This window comes from Antennarius striatus, chromosome 8 (genome assembly GCF_040054535.1).
Source record: "Antennarius striatus isolate MH-2024 chromosome 8, ASM4005453v1, whole genome shotgun sequence".
NCBI classification, from domain to species: Eukaryota; Metazoa; Chordata; class Actinopteri; order Lophiiformes; family Antennariidae; genus Antennarius; species Antennarius striatus.
In genome coordinates this window covers 10,209,462-10,226,510 of record NC_090783.1, presented here as the reverse complement: position 1 = coordinate 10,226,510, position 17,049 = coordinate 10,209,462, and the positions used below count along the sequence as shown (strand labels likewise).

General features: G+C 47.1%; 2 protein-coding genes across 2 annotated transcripts; both read right to left on the bottom strand.

Annotated features, from left to right (window-relative positions):
* Nucleotides 1–1,278: 1,278 nt before the first annotated feature.
* LOC137600188 (ras-related protein Rab-33B-like) lies at nt 1,279–3,882 on the bottom strand. Its single transcript, XM_068321659.1, has 3 exons — nt 3,435–3,882; nt 2,456–2,634; nt 1,279–2,364 (listed from the first exon to the last, which is right to left on the bottom strand). Exons 1-3 carry the CDS (start codon nt 3,651–3,653, stop codon nt 2,031–2,033), a joined length of 732 nt encoding a protein of 243 aa, XP_068177760.1. The 5' UTR covers nt 3,654–3,882; the 3' UTR covers nt 1,279–2,030.
* A 916-nt stretch (nt 3,883–4,798) lies between these two features.
* On the bottom strand, nt 4,799–16,512 carry naa15b (N-alpha-acetyltransferase 15, NatA auxiliary subunit b). Its single transcript, XM_068321658.1, has 21 exons — nt 16,410–16,512; nt 15,783–16,054; nt 11,391–11,475; nt 11,210–11,314; nt 10,532–10,689; nt 10,013–10,147; nt 9,759–9,912; nt 9,407–9,526; nt 9,223–9,318; nt 9,008–9,114; nt 8,828–8,900; nt 8,326–8,495; nt 8,093–8,245; nt 7,498–7,626; nt 7,201–7,414; nt 6,930–7,123; nt 6,746–6,854; nt 6,575–6,673; nt 6,225–6,368; nt 6,048–6,145; nt 4,799–5,972 (listed from the first exon to the last, which is right to left on the bottom strand). The coding sequence occupies exons 2-21, from the start codon at nt 15,834–15,836 to the stop codon at nt 5,775–5,777; spliced, it is 2,595 nt and encodes an 864-aa protein (XP_068177759.1). The 5' UTR covers nt 15,837–16,054; nt 16,410–16,512; the 3' UTR covers nt 4,799–5,774.
* Between the last annotated feature and the right edge of the window lie 537 nt (nt 16,513–17,049).

Here is a 17,049-nt window from a genome sequence, read left to right as displayed (position 1 = left end):
GGGGGAGGTGTGATGAAGTTCAAAGATTTGTTGTTACGCCGTTCATTAAAATGATCTCTTTCTTTATGAAACAGGCTTGGAGATAAAAGTGTCAACAAACCATTAATGCTTAGCAAACATCAGCAAACCATATGTGACGAAAGCTGGATGTGTTTTTGGACATAAAAATAATGCTTTCTATAATGTTAATATTAACTCCTTCCCACATCAGGACATGACAAACTTAGATAATGCTGACACCATATAAATCCCTATCTGTCATAATTCAAGCTCCATCATTGCAACAAAACAAAAGAGAAGGAAGTTCTTCTGCTAATACAGCACAAACTGGGTTTTACATTCCTCTCCTGCAGTCGTGGTCTCAGGAACAGTAAAGAGTGACCCCCGAGGCTGACGAGGAGAAGAGTCCTGGACCTGGACCACAATGAAGCACCGGCAGCATCCTCACTATGATCACTAAAGTTCTTTTCTGGGCTGGGGAGTAAAGTAATCAAATAAAAGCTGCCGGATGCCCACTTTGTTGGGAACAATCTCAACCAAATGACTCTGGGTTAACCCTGACCCTAAACCTAACCCCAAACCTAACCCTAGATTTAACCCTAACCCTAACCCTAAACCTAACCATAACCCTAATCCTAATCCCAATCCGAACCCTACCATCTTCAAAATTCATGTTCAGCCGTATAATCTTTAATAACTCCAAACATCTGGGCTCCCGTCACTGATTTGTGACGTTCAGCACAACATTAGTTATGACGTGAACTGTGATGTTAGAATTGAACTCAGAATAGTTCGTATTTATGGCCACTAGGTGGCAGTGTCGACTATACAAACTGCCGAAGAGTATGGGTTTCTCTTCGAATATCTTCTTTGGTAAATTTGTTATTTTATTGGAAAAGTTTTAAATCCACAAATGTAAATATTCTCAAAGAAATTCTACTTTTGGGCGTCTATAAGAAAGAAATGGAGCTATGTATTGACTCAAGTTAGCTAAAAACAAAAACAAGTTTTAAAAGTATAAATTTGTGTCCCAGTTCAATACTAAAACGTAATAATAAAACTTCAAGTCCTTTTGACTCTGAGTTTAACGACAGTTTTCTTTCATTATTTAATTGCCTTGCTGGTTTATTGATTCCATTATTTATATAATATTTTATTGTATAATAAAGTAATAAAATAATAATAAAATTTACTCATGTTATCATTTTTATTTTATTAGACACTGAAAAAAAGTTCCCTCATCTGGATATTCAAACTTTTTCTATTGTCAAAGATTAAAAGTTTTAAAAGGTTTATTCAAACTGGAGATTTAACAGAAACATAAACAGACACAGACAAACAAAAAAACAAACAAACAGGACTTTCTGTTCCCCAAATCAATGTGTTTCCACCATCTCTGATTTTAAGTCGATTATTGTGAATTTTTGGTACAGTAAAGAAATGTCGGGGGCTGCTGTGGGCACCCCCCCGACCCCCGCCGGCTCTAAAGACACCCACTTGTTGAATGTAGAATCAACGTGACGCCCACATGTTGCCCCCCCCCGCAGCCGCTCCGTGGGGGCCGTGGGAGAGGAACACGTGACGTCTTCTGACTCAGAGACGGGACGCCGTCATGTGACGCAAGTCCAACTCCCACGCTGCTCAAGCACCGAGTGTGATGGCTGTGATGTGAAGTCCTGTGATGGGCAACGACTAGATCAATACCTGCATTTATTGGTTGCTATCACTGCCAATGAATACAGGTGATGATTATTCTGATTGATTTATAGTTGATTTCCATTTTTCTTCTTGAAGACATTGAAGCCCCAAAGTTATGATGGGATTGATTCTAGGGCCCGTCACCATCAGGTCAACACATGGTAATGACCCGAAGTGGATTCAATGATGTGAAGTTACACATTTTATTTTTCGGCTTCTGTAAAGAAAGACGTCACAAACAAACACAGCGTTTCCCAGTGTTTGGCTTTCAGAGTATCAATATCACAATTCTGTGTGTGTGTGTGTGGGGGGGGGGGGGCTGCTTCCTCCTCTCAGCAGCAGCTCCACAGATGCTTGTCCGGCTTCTTCTTGTTCAGGAGTTTGAAGGAGCCGCTGTGCATCAGGGGGTTCGCCGCTGACGGTTTCTTCTGCCTCCTCAGTTTGGCGCCGATAGCGACCAAAATGTCCTCCACCTGATCCTGCTGGGGGGGCGCCACCTCCTCGTCATCCCGTCGCCCTCCCGGGTATCTGTTCAACAGGTTCTTGGCAGACGTCTCAAAAAACATCATGCCATGGGCTTTGGCGAAACTCCTCGCCCGCTCCTGGCTCACCTGGTCGTGGGTGCCGTGGGGGTCACGGAGGTCACTCTTGTTACCAACCAGGAACCTGGATGGAGGACAGAAAGTGGACAGAAGAGAGGGCGTTCAGAGCTGCGTCTGTTTGTTCCACCCGTGTGAAGCTTCAGGGATGTGACTACCTGGGAATCTCCTGTCCGAGGGAATTCCGCCGGCACTCCTCTATCCAGGAGTTCAGGCCCTGGAAGCTGGTGGGACTCGTGACGTCGTATATGAAGAGCACGGCGTGGACGTTCCGATAGTAGTGCTGCACCATAGATTTCCGGAAACGTTCCTGTCCCGCGGTGTCCCACAGCTGGAGCTGATGGGGTGGGGGTGAAGTGGGATGGTCAACAGGAAAAAGCAAACAGGGTTTTCACAACTGCTGGCAGCTGGAGGAAGTTAGGTTGGTCAAGATGTGAAGCCCAGAAAGAAGAAATGAGCAAGTAGGAAGGGAAGGCACGGAGAGGAAAGACCGAGTGTTGAAATATCTCACAGAGAAAAACACACAAGTGGAATGAGTCACCACCGAGACGGAACAAAGACCTGCTCCTCAAAATAAACCAGCGATCAACAGTTTCATGAAAACACACTGAAAACACGTCCTACACACTGGAAGGCCCACCTGACCTGACTGACATCCTGTCAGCCACCTACCGGGTCACCCCTCAGGCTGCCTCTGCTGTGTCTGAAGATTAAAACTGATCATTTAACAGAGTCTATCAGACACCTGTAGAACTCTGTGGAGTCACGTCCCACGCAGGATTCAGAACCCTGTCGTCTTGTTCTGCGCCAACAAACAGGTTCCGACATGAAGGAAGCTCTGCGTCCTTCAGCCTGAGACAGATTCATGGAATTCAGCAGCGCCAAGCGGTACCGGAGGGACACCTCTCCTGACGCGGACTCCCTGCGGGTCTGGAAGGCTTCACGGTTTCTATCCAGACCGTTTGGACCCACAAGAGTCCACACTGGAGGTTTAGAACTTCTCCACATCACTATGTCTTCACTAAACGACAGTTTAACGATGTTCGGCCGCGCGTGGAACGAGTCGTCTGGCAGTTTTGCGCACAACGAACACGCGTATTAAACATGTTTAGAATGAAAGCTTAAACATTTACTTGCCTTTATTTTCTCTCCATCTACATCGAGCACTCTGTCGTGGAAGTCCACCCCGATGGTGGCCTCAACCCTCCCGGGAAACTCTCCGGCGCAGAGTCGGTACGTGAGGCAGGTCTTCCCCACCCCGGAGTCCCCGATCACCAGAACTTTAAAGGTCCTGCAGCGCGTCCGCAGCGACGACACGCTCCCCAAAGAGCTGGAGAACTCCAGGGAGGACTCCATGACCGACACCGGCTCGACGCCACCGCGGGAAAACAATACACCGGACGCGGAAACCTCCGGCGGCACGTCGCCGGGTCTCGGTCCTCCAGAGTTCCTGGAGCTGGACTGACCTTTACGCGCGGAGATGATTGGACTGTGAGGGTGGAGACCGGATCCAATCACGAGCACCGACCAGCATGAGGGCTTCAGATCTGGAGGTGGATCCGGATCAAGATGTGCGTTCGGATTTTTTGCCACTTTTTCTATTTTAAGTAATGATTACACCAACAACTTGTTGACGTCATGTTAGTATCAGGTTTGAGTTCAGGTTTTGTTCCCTTCCTTTGATTAAACTTTAGATGCCCCCTTTTTCAGATATAAAAGCAGTTAAAAAAGGTTAAAGGCCATCTGATTATAGGATTTCCTTTAGTAGTTTAATAAAGGAAATCCTCAAAAAACAAGAGAAACATGTAAATGTTTTTTTTCCAGAAATCACACAGAAGTTCCTAAAATCACTTGAAACACAGGATGAACAGAAAAACTGGGTGGACTTTACAGCTGATACTGATACCCCATTCATCTCATTAAATCTAGTCTTCCTTTGACCATCATCCATTGAGGAAAGCTGTTTTTAAATCTGTTGGATTCTTTCTGATCTCGATGCGTCAACATTACAAAACTGTTTCCACGAAGACTCAAATTTCATGGGCGGGGGGGGGACGACGACCATCCATCACCTATCGTCACTAAACTTCTATTCCTGCTTCATGCTGACGACCACCTGCAGACAAGTTTTCACCCACCCCATACTGGTTACGATTGCTCCGGGTTTGACCTCACCAACCTGGACTGCTGGTCGGTGGCGGCAACACAAACAAACAAGTCAGTTGTTTTGTTTTAATACAAAAATCCAGAAATCATACATCACCCACTCAAACGTCATCTTTCACATTGGAACACACTGGGGGGTGGGAGGGGGCATAGAACAAATCCTAGGTGCTCATGCATTTAAGCTACTCCCTACTCGTCACCGCGGGCGACGGGCCTGAGAGTTGACCTTCGACCTCCGGAGGAACCGTCACATGCTGGAGTGTTCCCGCGTACATGCACAGAAACCGCTTCTAACTGCGACTGCCGTCAGGCTCCGCATAACCACTTCAACCAGGTAGTGATCATCAATAATGGGTTTTATTGATCTGTAATGGACAGGAAGGTGTATATGTATTGCTTCGATCTATCAGTACTATGTAAAAACGTGAGTAAATCTGAAATGGAGCACAACAATCAACCTCTACAGTTTCTTCAAACTGTGCTACAAGGCGCTCCGTTAAAAGCAGTTGGGATTCTTCCCGATCTTGACTGGGGACAGACGGGAAGCTGTCTGCTGGGAACAGGAAAAGGAAAACCGTTCACTAGTGAGGCAACTCTTGTGCTGTCCGGCCAGAGCTCCGGGCTTCGTCGCGTTTCTCTGCCACGAGTCGACCGGCGGTCGCCGGATGCCCTCGGTCAGCGCCGGGTCCTCCTGACTCCTCCCGCTGCTGCTCAGCTCCCGACAGATCCGGCTCAGACCGGATCTGCCCAGGCTTCTGTCTCCCAGTGACAGACGAGGCTGATACTGAAGGAAATGAGCCATTTTTAAAACCAGGGACCGCTACCTTTGATTGGTGTCAGACCAGAACCAGAACTGAACTGGACTCCAGTTTCTCACCCATCATCGCCAGACCAGGTTGGATAAATAACTTGATTTCATTTCATTGCTGATCGTTTCTGAGGACCACAGTTCATGAAAGTCTGTCAGTTTCTCCCGATGTTTTTTTTTTTGCCAATAGCTTCATGTGTAGGAAGTTTAACCAGCTCTGTTAGAAAAGTAAAACGGACATTCTGTTAACCCCCCCACCCCCACCCCACTCCCCCAGTACACATAACCACACACATGCTCTCAGCACACACGCACACAGTCCTGAATTTTGTCATGTGGGAGAGAGCCAAGCCATGCCAGGTCACAACCGATTAAGCTAAGCCAAAGAACGAAACACTCAAATGTTGGCTTCCCGTGTCTGGCTCCGACCAAATGGCCAGGCGTGCCACAAGGCTCTGTGCTCGGCCCGGTTTCCTTTGTCATCCGTCCTTGTTCTGTTGTGCTCACATCTCATTGGCTAACTCCTCCGTTTCTGTGGAAACGTCTCCATTGGCCAGCTTGGTGTTCTCGTCGTACCCAGGTGGCGTGAACGCTAACGTGTAGGGGTAAAGCTTGTGACACTCGGCGCAGTACGACTCGGCACGCTCCCTGCAGTCGCCCAGCGCGCCGCTCCGAAGACAATCCAGCACCTCTATGCAGATCTGGAGCGAGAACAGGAAGTGGATTTATTAGTCTCTCATTGGTTGATGGGGAAGAATCGTTCCGGGATAGCTCACCTGTATGTTCCTGTTGTCCAGAGACTCGTCTAGCGCGGTGGCGAGCTCCGCAGCTTTTCTTTCCGTTGATGCGTCAAGATACACCATCATCCTAGCAGCTGCAGAGCAGATTGACAGCGAGCCTCAGAGGAAGACCCGAACCAGATATGTGTGTGTGCGTGTGTGTGTGTCACGCACCAGCTAGTCGGTGTGGTATAGAGTTTGAGTGCTTGGTGAGGTAGGCCTGGTTGAAGCTCTTGGCGTTGCTGTCGCCGAACAGCCGGGTGATCTCCTGCTTCAGCACCGTCCTGACCACCCCCGGCAACTCCTTGCTCTCCGAGACTACAAAACAACGGGGGGGGGGGGGGGGGATGAAGGGAGAGAAGGCGGCAGTCAGTATAAAGTTAGGCACTTTGGTGACAGTTTTCTCTGTTCAGCTGTTTTTTTTAAAATTGTGATTGTCGTGAAGAAAATGAATTCCTCGTTTCACACTGACGTTGTTCCACCTGATGTGAAAACACCGGGATACGGACAAGGGACTGTCGTACCTCCTTTAAAAAAGCGCACTAGACACTGGTGGAGCCAGGGGTGGTCCGCGTCGATGGCCAGCGCTCTCTTCACTGACTGGAGCATCAACAGGTACTTTTCTGAAAACACAGCATGCATTTAAACCTCGGTGAAGCAGGAGACACTACGTCACCGCTTGTGACTGAACCCACCTTTCCTGAAGTAGATCTCAAAAGCTAGTAGGTGTGTGTCTATTTTGTCCTTAACTAGATTCTTGAGGGGCGTCAGGAACTTGATGGCTTCTTCTAGCGGGTTTTCCACCTGCAGAATAAAAAGCGTTAACACCTTCACCGCTTTGAGACGTCAAGCCCTTCGCTCTCCACGCGGCGCTCTGACCTTGACCAGTTTGTCAGGAATCAGCTCCTCTTTGGGGCCTCCGATCTCCTCGTCGTCGTCCTCCTTCTTCTTCTTTTGGTTTTTCAGCTGCTTCTCCTTCTCGGCGTTCTTCTTCTCCTCCTCCAGCTGGGCTTTCTTCTGAGCTCTGCGCTGCTTGTTCCTCAGCTTCTTCAGCTCTTTGTCTGACAGGTTTGCTGATGGAGGGGGAGCGGCGAGTTAATAACGGAGTCGGTTCAGAGCTCCTGCGCTCAAACGCCCCCCAGATCCTCACCCGTGTCGGCTTGCAGCTCCTTGCTGTCATCGATCAGGGGGCTGTCGTGGAGGCTCAGATAGATCTGGATGGCCAGGATGGCAGCCTTGTAGTAGAATGGATGCATCCGGAGAACGTCCTCCAGCTTCAGCAGGTCCACGTAAGAGCGCAGCGTCATCTTCCTCATGCAGTAGGTGTGGAAGTCAAACTGGTCGTCTGTGATTTCCACAAAATGCTGAAGGAGCAGTGGGAGGAGGGAGTGTCAGGCGTCTCGCTCAAATGCCAACGTCTCCAGTGCTAAAGGCGTCGCTCACTCACGCGTTCAATCTCGTGGCACTTCTTCAGGGCTTCCCCAAACTTGTTCATCCCCTTGTAGGCGAGGGCGCACTCTGTCTGGAACCACATGCACTGCATCTCGTTCAGGTTCTCCACGGCTGACGCGCCCTCCTAGACGGAGATGAAGGAAAAGAGAAAAGGCTCAGCCCGCATGAGAACCGCTGCTCAGGGGAGAGTTCTCCAATCCTTCATCGAGTTAAAACTGAATGGAACACCTCCCAAATGACCAGCAGGCACCTCTCCAGTGAACGAGACGTGTCCACGAGGGTTTCTTAAGAGTTTCCCCAGAAAAACCTCACCTGAGAACGACCCCCGACCCTGTAACCACGGCAACACAAAGCCGCCTCTCGGTTGCGTGTGAAAGGAGCTTTAATTTGCTGTCATTCTTGTGGAGGCCGTCGGCCTGACAACGAGGCCGATCAACCAATGAGATCAATCTCTAGTAAGTGCTGATTCATGCTAATTCAGGTTTTAACCTTTTGTCGACTGGATCGGTTCCAGGTGAGGTTTACGTTTATCAGTGACCGGGATTTTGACATGGTTCTGCCCGTGTGCGTGCCCACACGCCATCTCTCACCCGTGTGAACTTGGAGCACATTTCCTCGGCCTCTTTGATCATACCAGCCTTCAGCATGTACTTGGCACACTTGGAGTTGATGAATCTGTCAGCAGTGTCCAGCGCCTGGGCCTCGTCCATCCACTGAGCTGCCTCTCTGATGTTCCCAGCGTGCTGTGGGACGACAAAGGTCAACACGACGGCGGCGACCAGCACGCGAGCATCACCGGCCCGAGATACGTGGCATACGCTACCTTGTAAATCTTGGCTTTGATGAGGAAGAGCTCAATGAGCGTGGGCGTGCTCTCGATGGCCGCGTTGATGTATTCTAGAGACAGCGTCTGCTGGCCAATCATGTCATAATGCTGAGCCAGGAAGTACTGCACCCAGAGCAACGTGGTCGGAGGTTCTTCCTTGCCGTCGTCTGTGGGGGATTACGTTAGTTACGTTAGTAATCTGGTAAATCACCCAACACATCCTCAGAACCAGACAGACACGTTCTATTCTGCTTTCAGATGAGACGTCAATTCCTGCTCAGCGAGGTCAGCAACTTTAACGCACTGTGGTGCTGGAAAACACACATCTGATTATGAATGCCATCAGATCATCTCTGACAGACTTATTTGGCTGCACTGGAAACCCCAGATGCTCCACATTTTTTTAAATACAGACATAAAAAATGCTTTTATTTAATCTCATCAGGGACTGAAGGATTTGCATGCAATAAAATGGCACTGGTGATCATCACGTTCTCACCATTCCGGTTGAACATTCGACAGTTTTTCAGTGAGGTTTCATAGCCGACAACCAGCTCCTCTATAATCGCCACCTGCAGGGAGAAGAGAGCTCGTCACCTCATGATGAAGGTCTGAAGCGTTAGCCTCTTAGCCCTCGAGTGTTATCGTCAGACCCGTCTTTGCTATCGTGCGCCGGCACCTTTTCTTTGTCGTTGTACAGCGATTTGAGAGTGGTGAAGACGGGTGGACAACCTTTACTCAAGTTCATCCTCAGATATCTGTCCAGACACTCTCTGAACTTCTCACCTGTGGAGACATGGAGGAGAAGGTGAACACCTGCTCCACATCGGTTGCTCAAGACGTTTTCAATCGTTTAAAAATAGCGTGAATGAATGCGTTTGATTAATGCCTGACCAGAGAGGAAGGTCAGAGGCAGCCGTCGGGGAACGAGTCCTCTGGGAAACTTGTCCCAGGCTTCTTCGTAGATCTTGTACCTCTGCTCCACGCTGCCTGTGAGACGGAAACATCACAGCTGGGATCTGAGCAATGGTGGAGGATGTTTCAGGGACACTGGATGTTTGGTGGATACGTCTCATACTTGGTTTGAGGGCTTTTTCGAGGCCGTGGTAGTAGGACCAGTTCTCTGGGTTCCTCTCCTGCAGGTGGCGGTAAACTTCCGTGGCCTCGTCCAAACGCTCCAGGTTCAACAGCAGCTCTCCTGCATGAACACACAAGCTCAAACTCACAGCAAGCACATGTTAAAGATGGAGAATCCTACCAAGGAAAAGAAATATCACATTAAACACCTTTGATTTTTTTTACCTCAGGCTCTGCATGTGGGATCTGATCCCAACACCATCCGTCACCCCCTACTGAAAGGCATACAGCCACCGGTGCGAGTAACACATTTTTAAAATTCTAGGAGGTTTGACATTGCGTCAGCGACGTACCTCGCGTCTCCTCCACGGCCAGCTTGTCGCAGATCTGTTTCTCGTAGTTGCAGAGATGCTCCAGCGCCTCCTTGTGCAGGCCTGCTTCCCTCAGCACCTGGTTCTGATACAGCAGCAGTTCGCTGTACTCGTAGTCCACTTTGTCCGGAGACGTCTGGACAAACGCAGCTGTGTTAGCAAAGTCTGACCCCGACGCCTCGCTTCAGGTCATCCACACCTATAGAGGGACACGCCGAGCGGTTGGCACGCCTCACCTGTTGTGTTTTCCTGAACTCCTCGATGATCTTTGCCGCCATCTCGTAATCTTCCAGGAGGTGGTAGGCGATGGCGTAGCCGATCCACGAGGCACGCTGCGCTGGACGCAGCTGCAGCAGCTGGTACCGCGTCTCCTGCAGCCGACAGTGGAAAAGGCTAAATTTAGCTCAGGTCCTGTGTGACGACTCTGATGTGGGCCTGCTGGGACGAAAACCTCTGAGGTAACCGTCGACACCACAAAAGAGGAGATTTTGAAGATCATCAATTTGAAAACAGATTGTCAATAGATATCTAAAAAGACAACGAACTGAACGCGCGCTGCCTCTCACCCCCCATGTTAATCCTCTCAACAACACTTTTATCTCTACATTTCACAACCCTGATTGAATAAGCGGCTAAATCCATCCTCCTTTGTCCCAGGAGAGCCGGTCAAAGCTGTAAAGACCGACTGCAACCTGAGATCTGTTGCTGATTCATCACTTCCTGTCACACTCGGGGAAACACTGACTAGCTCTCACCCTGTAGCCCTCCAGGTCCCTCATCTGGATCTGCAGCAGTGACAGGTCTCTGAGGATCTGTAGGTTATCCTTGTCCCACTTCAGAGCGTTGCGGTAACACTTGATGGCCTCGTCGTATTTCTTATCCGAGCGCTGCAGCAGGCCGTAGACGTGCCAGCCTGGGGTCAGCGGGGTTAAGGAACATAGGACCAATCACAGCGACATCATCTGGTAGCAAGGAGCAGACTCGACTGGTCAAGTCTGCTCCTTGAGGCTTTAACTGCTTTTTTAACTTGAGGCTTTAACTACTTTTTTTTTAAATCCCCACTGATGCCACTTTCTACAGCCAACTTAAAATTAAAAAAGGAAAACATAAAAAACCCTGAAGTTGCATTGATGTCTGCAGCACCCATGAAAAGAGCAGACTCAGAAGTAAAAGTAATTTTCAGATATTTTTCTATTAACTTATCATGTAGACTATAAAATACCACAAAGTTAACTCTGACTAAGGCCATTATGAGCTATAAAATAAAAACACTGCAGGTTGTTTAGCTGCTGGCAAAGGTGCCTGGGCTCACCGCAGAACATGAAATATTTAGAAAGTGGATTTCCTCCCAAAATCCTGACCCTGTCAGATGGGGGCGGGGCGCTCAGCTGACAGGCTAACAAAACGCCAGCAGGAACCGTGAACGAGGATACAGACGTGGCTCCGGAGGTCGTTGCGCAGGCCTCTTCTCACCAGGTCATACGCCTCCTCCTTCTTCCCCAGACAGTTCAAGGTCAAGCCCTTCATGGCCAAGGTCTCTGGGTGGGGAGAGAGCCTGAGTGAGAGAGGGTTTCATGCATCTCACCATCTCGATGATCCACGCTCAATGCTCACCTCCGTGTTCAGCAAACTTGGGGTTGGAAAGAATTTGTTTGCAGAACTTGAGCCCATTTCTGTACTGCTTGTGTTCGTAACATCGCTGTCAAAGAAGAAGATAAAGATACCATTTAGCTTTCAAAAGGTATCACTAATGCTGCATAACACTCTTGTCCAACATGCGGCATGCAACGAGACGCTCCTCTGTTCAGTATGGATGTGCTCCGTTCCTGTGGTTCCCACTAAGTAGGAAAGCCACAAAAAGCCACATTGTGTCCAAGACGCGCAGTGTGCGGACGACCGACGCTCGTTGTGAGGGGCGTGGGGGGGGGGTAACCCCCCAATTTAGAAAATTGGGTTGTTTTCCTGCATTCTGGTGCATTCTGAAGACAAAATCTTCTGTTCAGTTTACCTACAAAAATACACTAAAGTCAACAGTTCAAGCTGAACTATCTTTATTTCTGTCCTACTTTATGCAGGTATGAATGTGATATTCAACAATTGAAAACTTGCATTCACTATGTGAAGATACAGTCATACAAAATATTACTCAATGTTTACTTGTAAGTTTTACTTAGACTAGAAGACATTTTAACTTTGACCACCACCAACACCATTGGTATGCCATAGTTTTTTTTAAAATTCAAAAACATGATTTTTCATTTCAATTTAAAAAGTCATGAAAAATATCAAGCGAGGTGAATACACATTTACATGCATCGCTGGTTATTCCTGCCGGTCATAGAGATCAAAAGTCTAAGACTACAAACAAGTATTGATAATATCTTTCATTTACCTTCTGATCGGTCTGTCACCACTCCTCCCCCCTCTCAGCATTCACCATTTGTTTATTAATGAGGACTTTAACACAAACTCTACCAGAAAACACTGGATTCTTTTGATCGATCATCCTCGCCTTGTCGTACACAAATTCGCGGGTTCAGTTTGTAAAAAAACAATATTTTGTTTCTCATTGGACGAGAGGAGGTCATGACCCGAGTGCATATTTAATGAGGTCAGGTCAGGTCAGTTCGGCTATTTCCGTCGGCATGCGGAAATAGCGGCGCTAGTGAGCAGGCGAGCGCCACTCACTAGCGGAAATAGCGAGCGCCGCTAGCAAGCGACAAAGTTTTAAGTTTTAGCCTTTTTTCTGTAAAAATAAGAACGCCACTGTGGCTACACAGTCTAAAGACCTTGTAGCCAATCTGGAATTTACTTCGCCTATGGCGAAGTGGCGAATGGCTAGCGCAAGCCTAGGATACTATATCGGTTGCTGCAGATCCGCTAACGGTTGCTGTAGATGTGGACTCAGCTTTCAGGCATAATGCAAAGCGTTTCAACAATTTTGTTTGACCAGATGTTTGTTTCCTCGGGTTAGCTTTGCTCGAACCGGACAGCATTTCTTCCAGGTATCTGCAGCGGGTGTTTGTCTGATTTAAAGTGCAGCAGAATTACAGGTGTGTGAACTGAGTCTGGAATCAAACATGAGTCGCATGCCGGCCTGGAATTTCTAACACTTATTTGGTCTCTACATGCAGACAGTCTGAGATAACTCACTTAAATACAACCAGATTCTACTGAACTGATCCTGTCCCACAACCCTGAGGGGCCATCGTGAGGGTGGGCGTGTTCCTACAGGTTTCAGTCAAATTAGATGAAACACCTGGAAATCCAGTTTAAGGAGTGACGTCCATTTCTCTGAAGACATACTAAGACAACGCAAAGAGGTTTTTAGTCCTGTTTTGACAGCGTAAACGTTCCCACGGCAGCAGCTGTTTGCTTTAATGGTCGCATTTTTATCTTACTTTTGTCTAAACCACAGGTTAACAGTTCACTGGAGAGTCCAAGCTGATTGTAATAAAACTAAAGGCTTGCAGTCAAACTTTATAATCGCCTGACAGAGAGGAAAGGTGCCTCCCTTCCACTAAAGAACCTCTCCACTGCCATGAAGACGCTGGACACCTGCCAGCTTCTAATCGTACATCTTAGCTTTCACACTGGGAAAGAAAGAAAATACAGTGTGTGGTCCACGCCTGACAATAGCAAGAGAGAAGGCCATTACATATCACAATCATAACCCTGAACCAGAAAACTTAATAACAGTAATTACACTCAACAATTTGATTTCCCTCTATTAGGTAATAATTTCAACCAGAAGAAAAGAGTTCCAAAATATTCTAGGAACAAGAAATAGAATGGTAGTCACCACGCTCTGATAGAAAAGTGGAAGAAAGGACATTAAAGTAAACCTCAGATAAAAACACAGATCATCATTCCAAAACAGAACTTTGTCTGCAGGATCCTCCAAAACCTGAACCGAACATCAACTGTTGTGCACACATAAATATGCCTTGAACTGTCCACTGGTGAGTTATATGAATGGTTGTCTCAATACATTGTTAACCATTTTGTATAACTATGTCTTTAATATCTGTCAGAGTGGACACGTATCCCCTTGTTCTCCCCCTCCCATCTACTGACAATCTGGCTGACCATAGCGTTTCTGCTGTGCTGAGTCGTTTGTCTACATCCTTATCTCCCAAAATGAACTCCAGGGGCTGCAGAACAGAAGCTGCTCTCTTTATCAGCTGGTTGGGTTTCCTCGTGTTGCTGCTTCTTCCGTCACAACAGATGCTACACAGAAAACTGCACTAGAAACAACAGGCTGGTGAAAGATATGCAGCCTCTTTCTGCACACAGACAAGAACCTCCACTTCCTGTCTGCAGAGCAGCAAATGCAGCAACTGTTTTGCAACCACTGCTGCTTAATAAACTGACATTTCAATCCTGCAGCGTAGGACTTTTTCCATTTAAATGAACTGCTAAACTCAATCATCATTGTTTGAACTTGAAGTCAAAGGCTTAAGCCTTTCCCCACCAAACAGATCTCCGCACACTGACATCTGTGTCTGCAGTGACTTGTCCACGCTGTTGCAGCCGTAGTCGTGTGTTTTAACAAAGACCAGTTTACCAAAGTAGAAAGTATTAGCATCAAATGGTAAACAAGTGATTGGTAGAAAACATTCTATTGATAAAGTCCACATAGCAAACAGGAATAGAGGAAGAGGCACAGGCCATAGAAAGACTGTCTACTCTCATCTCATCATCATGAACACTCAAATGCAAAAATGAATGATCAGAAACCTACAGAACCTCGACGACATATTTAAAAGATGCTAGTGACATGCAAATGTGATAAAATGAAACAAAAACCTTCCGCTAAATATTCACAGATGTTTTTGCTGTGATTACTGCACAAATGTTGAAAGTGGAAAAGGTATTGTTATATTTCTGATTATCAGTACCTACAATCATGAAATGTGAGATTGTATATACTGTATATAAAACCATATCTTACAGTGTCCTACAACAACTAGATGAAAAGCTACTTCTGATGTGTGCAACAAACAGGCTAGAACTTTTTCAGACTCAGGGCATATGGATGTCCATATAGATGTCTGTCAATCTCCACTGACAAGACTCAGCGTGGCAGCAAAGGGGGGCTGGCTGGCTGGTACAACTTAACTACTGTAAAAACAGAACTTGACACGATCCATGCGTGTTGGCCCCATACTCACACACCCACACAGAAGGCAGAGTAAATATAAGATGAACGGGGGGCGACACAGGAGCTCAGACATGGACCGGTACAGAAGCGTGGATGTGGTTAAATCAGCGGCCTAGCAGCTGAAGTCCTGCTGACAGTCCCACAGGTGCTTCCTGTCGCTAACACACAAGAACCGCCACATTTACCGAATATCAGTCACAGCGGTGAGGGAAATGTGCGCAGACCGGGGTTCCTCGGAGCCACGTTAAAGCTGACCGGACCTAAAGTCTGCTATAGCAGGTTATTAACGCTGGACGGCTAGCGTTAGCACATGGGCTAACGTCACAGCAACTTACCAGGGTCCATAAACTCAGCCACATCTCAGTCCAGACCGACATACAGCTGACAGCAAAGACACATGTTTGTCACAGCGAGCCAACATTAGCTGCAGGAGCTTCACAACACACACGACTGTTGGCGGTAGGCTGCGAGTTAGCCATCGTGGAAAGTAGCTAACCTTCAGCTAATGGTAGCTGCACGTAATAAACGGTGAGGCCTTCACAAGCGAGTGATAGGGTTTTCGTAGCGAAGTCACAAAAGGTGTTTATTTATGTCAGTACTGCGTTACAATTCAAATGCAAACTCGTGAACAACCATTTTAGCTTTACGTTCCAGTGACAGCGCAGGTCAGGGCTGGGTTAACTAACCCATTCAATGATGCCATTTTGCTAACAAACATAAGCTAATGCTAAGTACCGGAGAGCTAGACTGGTACCCACAGTGCCGCCGATCAACTCTTAATTTTAACTGTTATCTGTCTTGATGGTGGCTGTCGGTATGCATGTCTTTAGCAGTTGTCTCACCAAAATCCTCTTGAACAGAGCGTTCTCCTTTGGTGGTAAAGTAATCGTAGGCATTGTTGCAGTTGAACTCAGTTTCCCCCTGAAACCTCAGCACATGTAGCTAAAGTTAGCCCAGGTAGTCAAAACAAGTCGAGTCGAGCGACAGCCTTGACTGCCAGTATCAGCCGATCCGATCGATTGCTCGGTGATCCCCATCCTTCCTGGCTCTCTTCTCGAGTGGTGGCGGAAGCTCCGACACATTTCAAAATGGCGGAGTTTGGACGGCTTTCACACTAAATTAAAGACTTCAGGTTAAAATCCATCCCAGATATGATTCTAACGTGTTAAAGAGCCATGACCCGATCTAACTTTATTAGATGACAGGAAAAAATATATCAATTTGTAGATTTTTAAAATTACATCTATTGTAATCAGTTGAAAAATATCCAAAATTAAGATTATACTTGCATCACAAAGTCAGAAACATTTTAAAACCAGAACCAAGGGAGTCAGAGACTGCAACGTCCCGCGACACCCTTGAATTCAAAATTTTACCCTGACCTTCTTTCATAGGTCAGAGATCAAAGCTAGTGCTCTGACCTACTTTCACAGAACAAAGCACTAGCTTTGATCTACGGTCTTACTCACATTGGCCTTCTCCCAAAAAGGGCTCCCTTATCCTGTTCCTGAGTGTACAAAAGTTGAAATTTGATCTCGACCTAGCTTTCTCAAGGTCATCATCTCAATTTCACCCCCTTAGCCGCCCGAACAAAACAATTACAATACATCACTGCTGTGAAGCGGGATGTAATGAGCGCAGGCCACACAGTAGTACTGCCCTTAATGTTTCACTTCAGAGGCACTGCAACGAGCAGAACAATCCCCCATCTGGCCTCTAGGGGGAGCCATATATATACAGAGAAGCAGTGAAGCAAAGTCACAGCACACTGCCAGATAATTATCAGTTAGCAGCAACGGAGCTTTGCAGAAGTTTGAAATTGAGTGGAAGAGGAGAGAGTTTGTCTCCAAGTGAGGAAATGGTTCATGTAGATAAATTATTTAAAACATGAGCGTGCAGAATACCTACTCCAATCACAAACAGGAAGGTAAAGTAATCTGCATATTGGGTAATTAAAATGTGTGAGTGTGTGTGTCAGGTAGATAGAGATTTTCATGGTGTGTTATTCATAGTGTGAGGCAGCTTAAGCTTTTCTTTGTTGTTATCTGGTGGCCTCCTACTCCTGCAACAACACAATGGCTCCTGCTACCACATTCATCAACTTGACAT

Excerpts from the sequence above, each read along its gene's own strand:
- LOC137600188 (XM_068321659.1), bottom strand. The coding sequence starts at position 3,653 with ATGGAGTCCTCCCTGGAGTTCTCCAGCTCTTTGGGGAGCGTGTCGTCG. Across the intron at positions 2,635-3,434 it reads TAGATGGAGAGAAAATAAAG|CTCCAGCTGTGGGACACCGC; the intron begins GCAAGTAAATGT and ends CCACCCCATCAG. Across the intron at positions 2,365-2,455 it reads CTCGGACAGGAGATTCCCAG|GTTCCTGGTTGGTAACAAGA; the intron begins GTAGTCACATCC and ends TCCTCCATCCAG.
- naa15b (XM_068321658.1), bottom strand. The coding sequence starts at position 15,836 with ATGCCTACGATTACTTTACCACCAAAGGAGAACGCTCTGTTCAAGAGG. Across the intron at positions 9,527-9,758 it reads GGCCGTGGAGGAGACGCGAG|GAGAGCTGCTGTTGAACCTG; the intron begins GTACGTCGCTGA and ends GTGTTCATGCAG. Across the intron at positions 8,901-9,007 it reads TGTACAACGACAAAGAAAAG|GTGGCGATTATAGAGGAGCT; the intron begins GTGCCGGCGCAC and ends TTCTCCCTGCAG.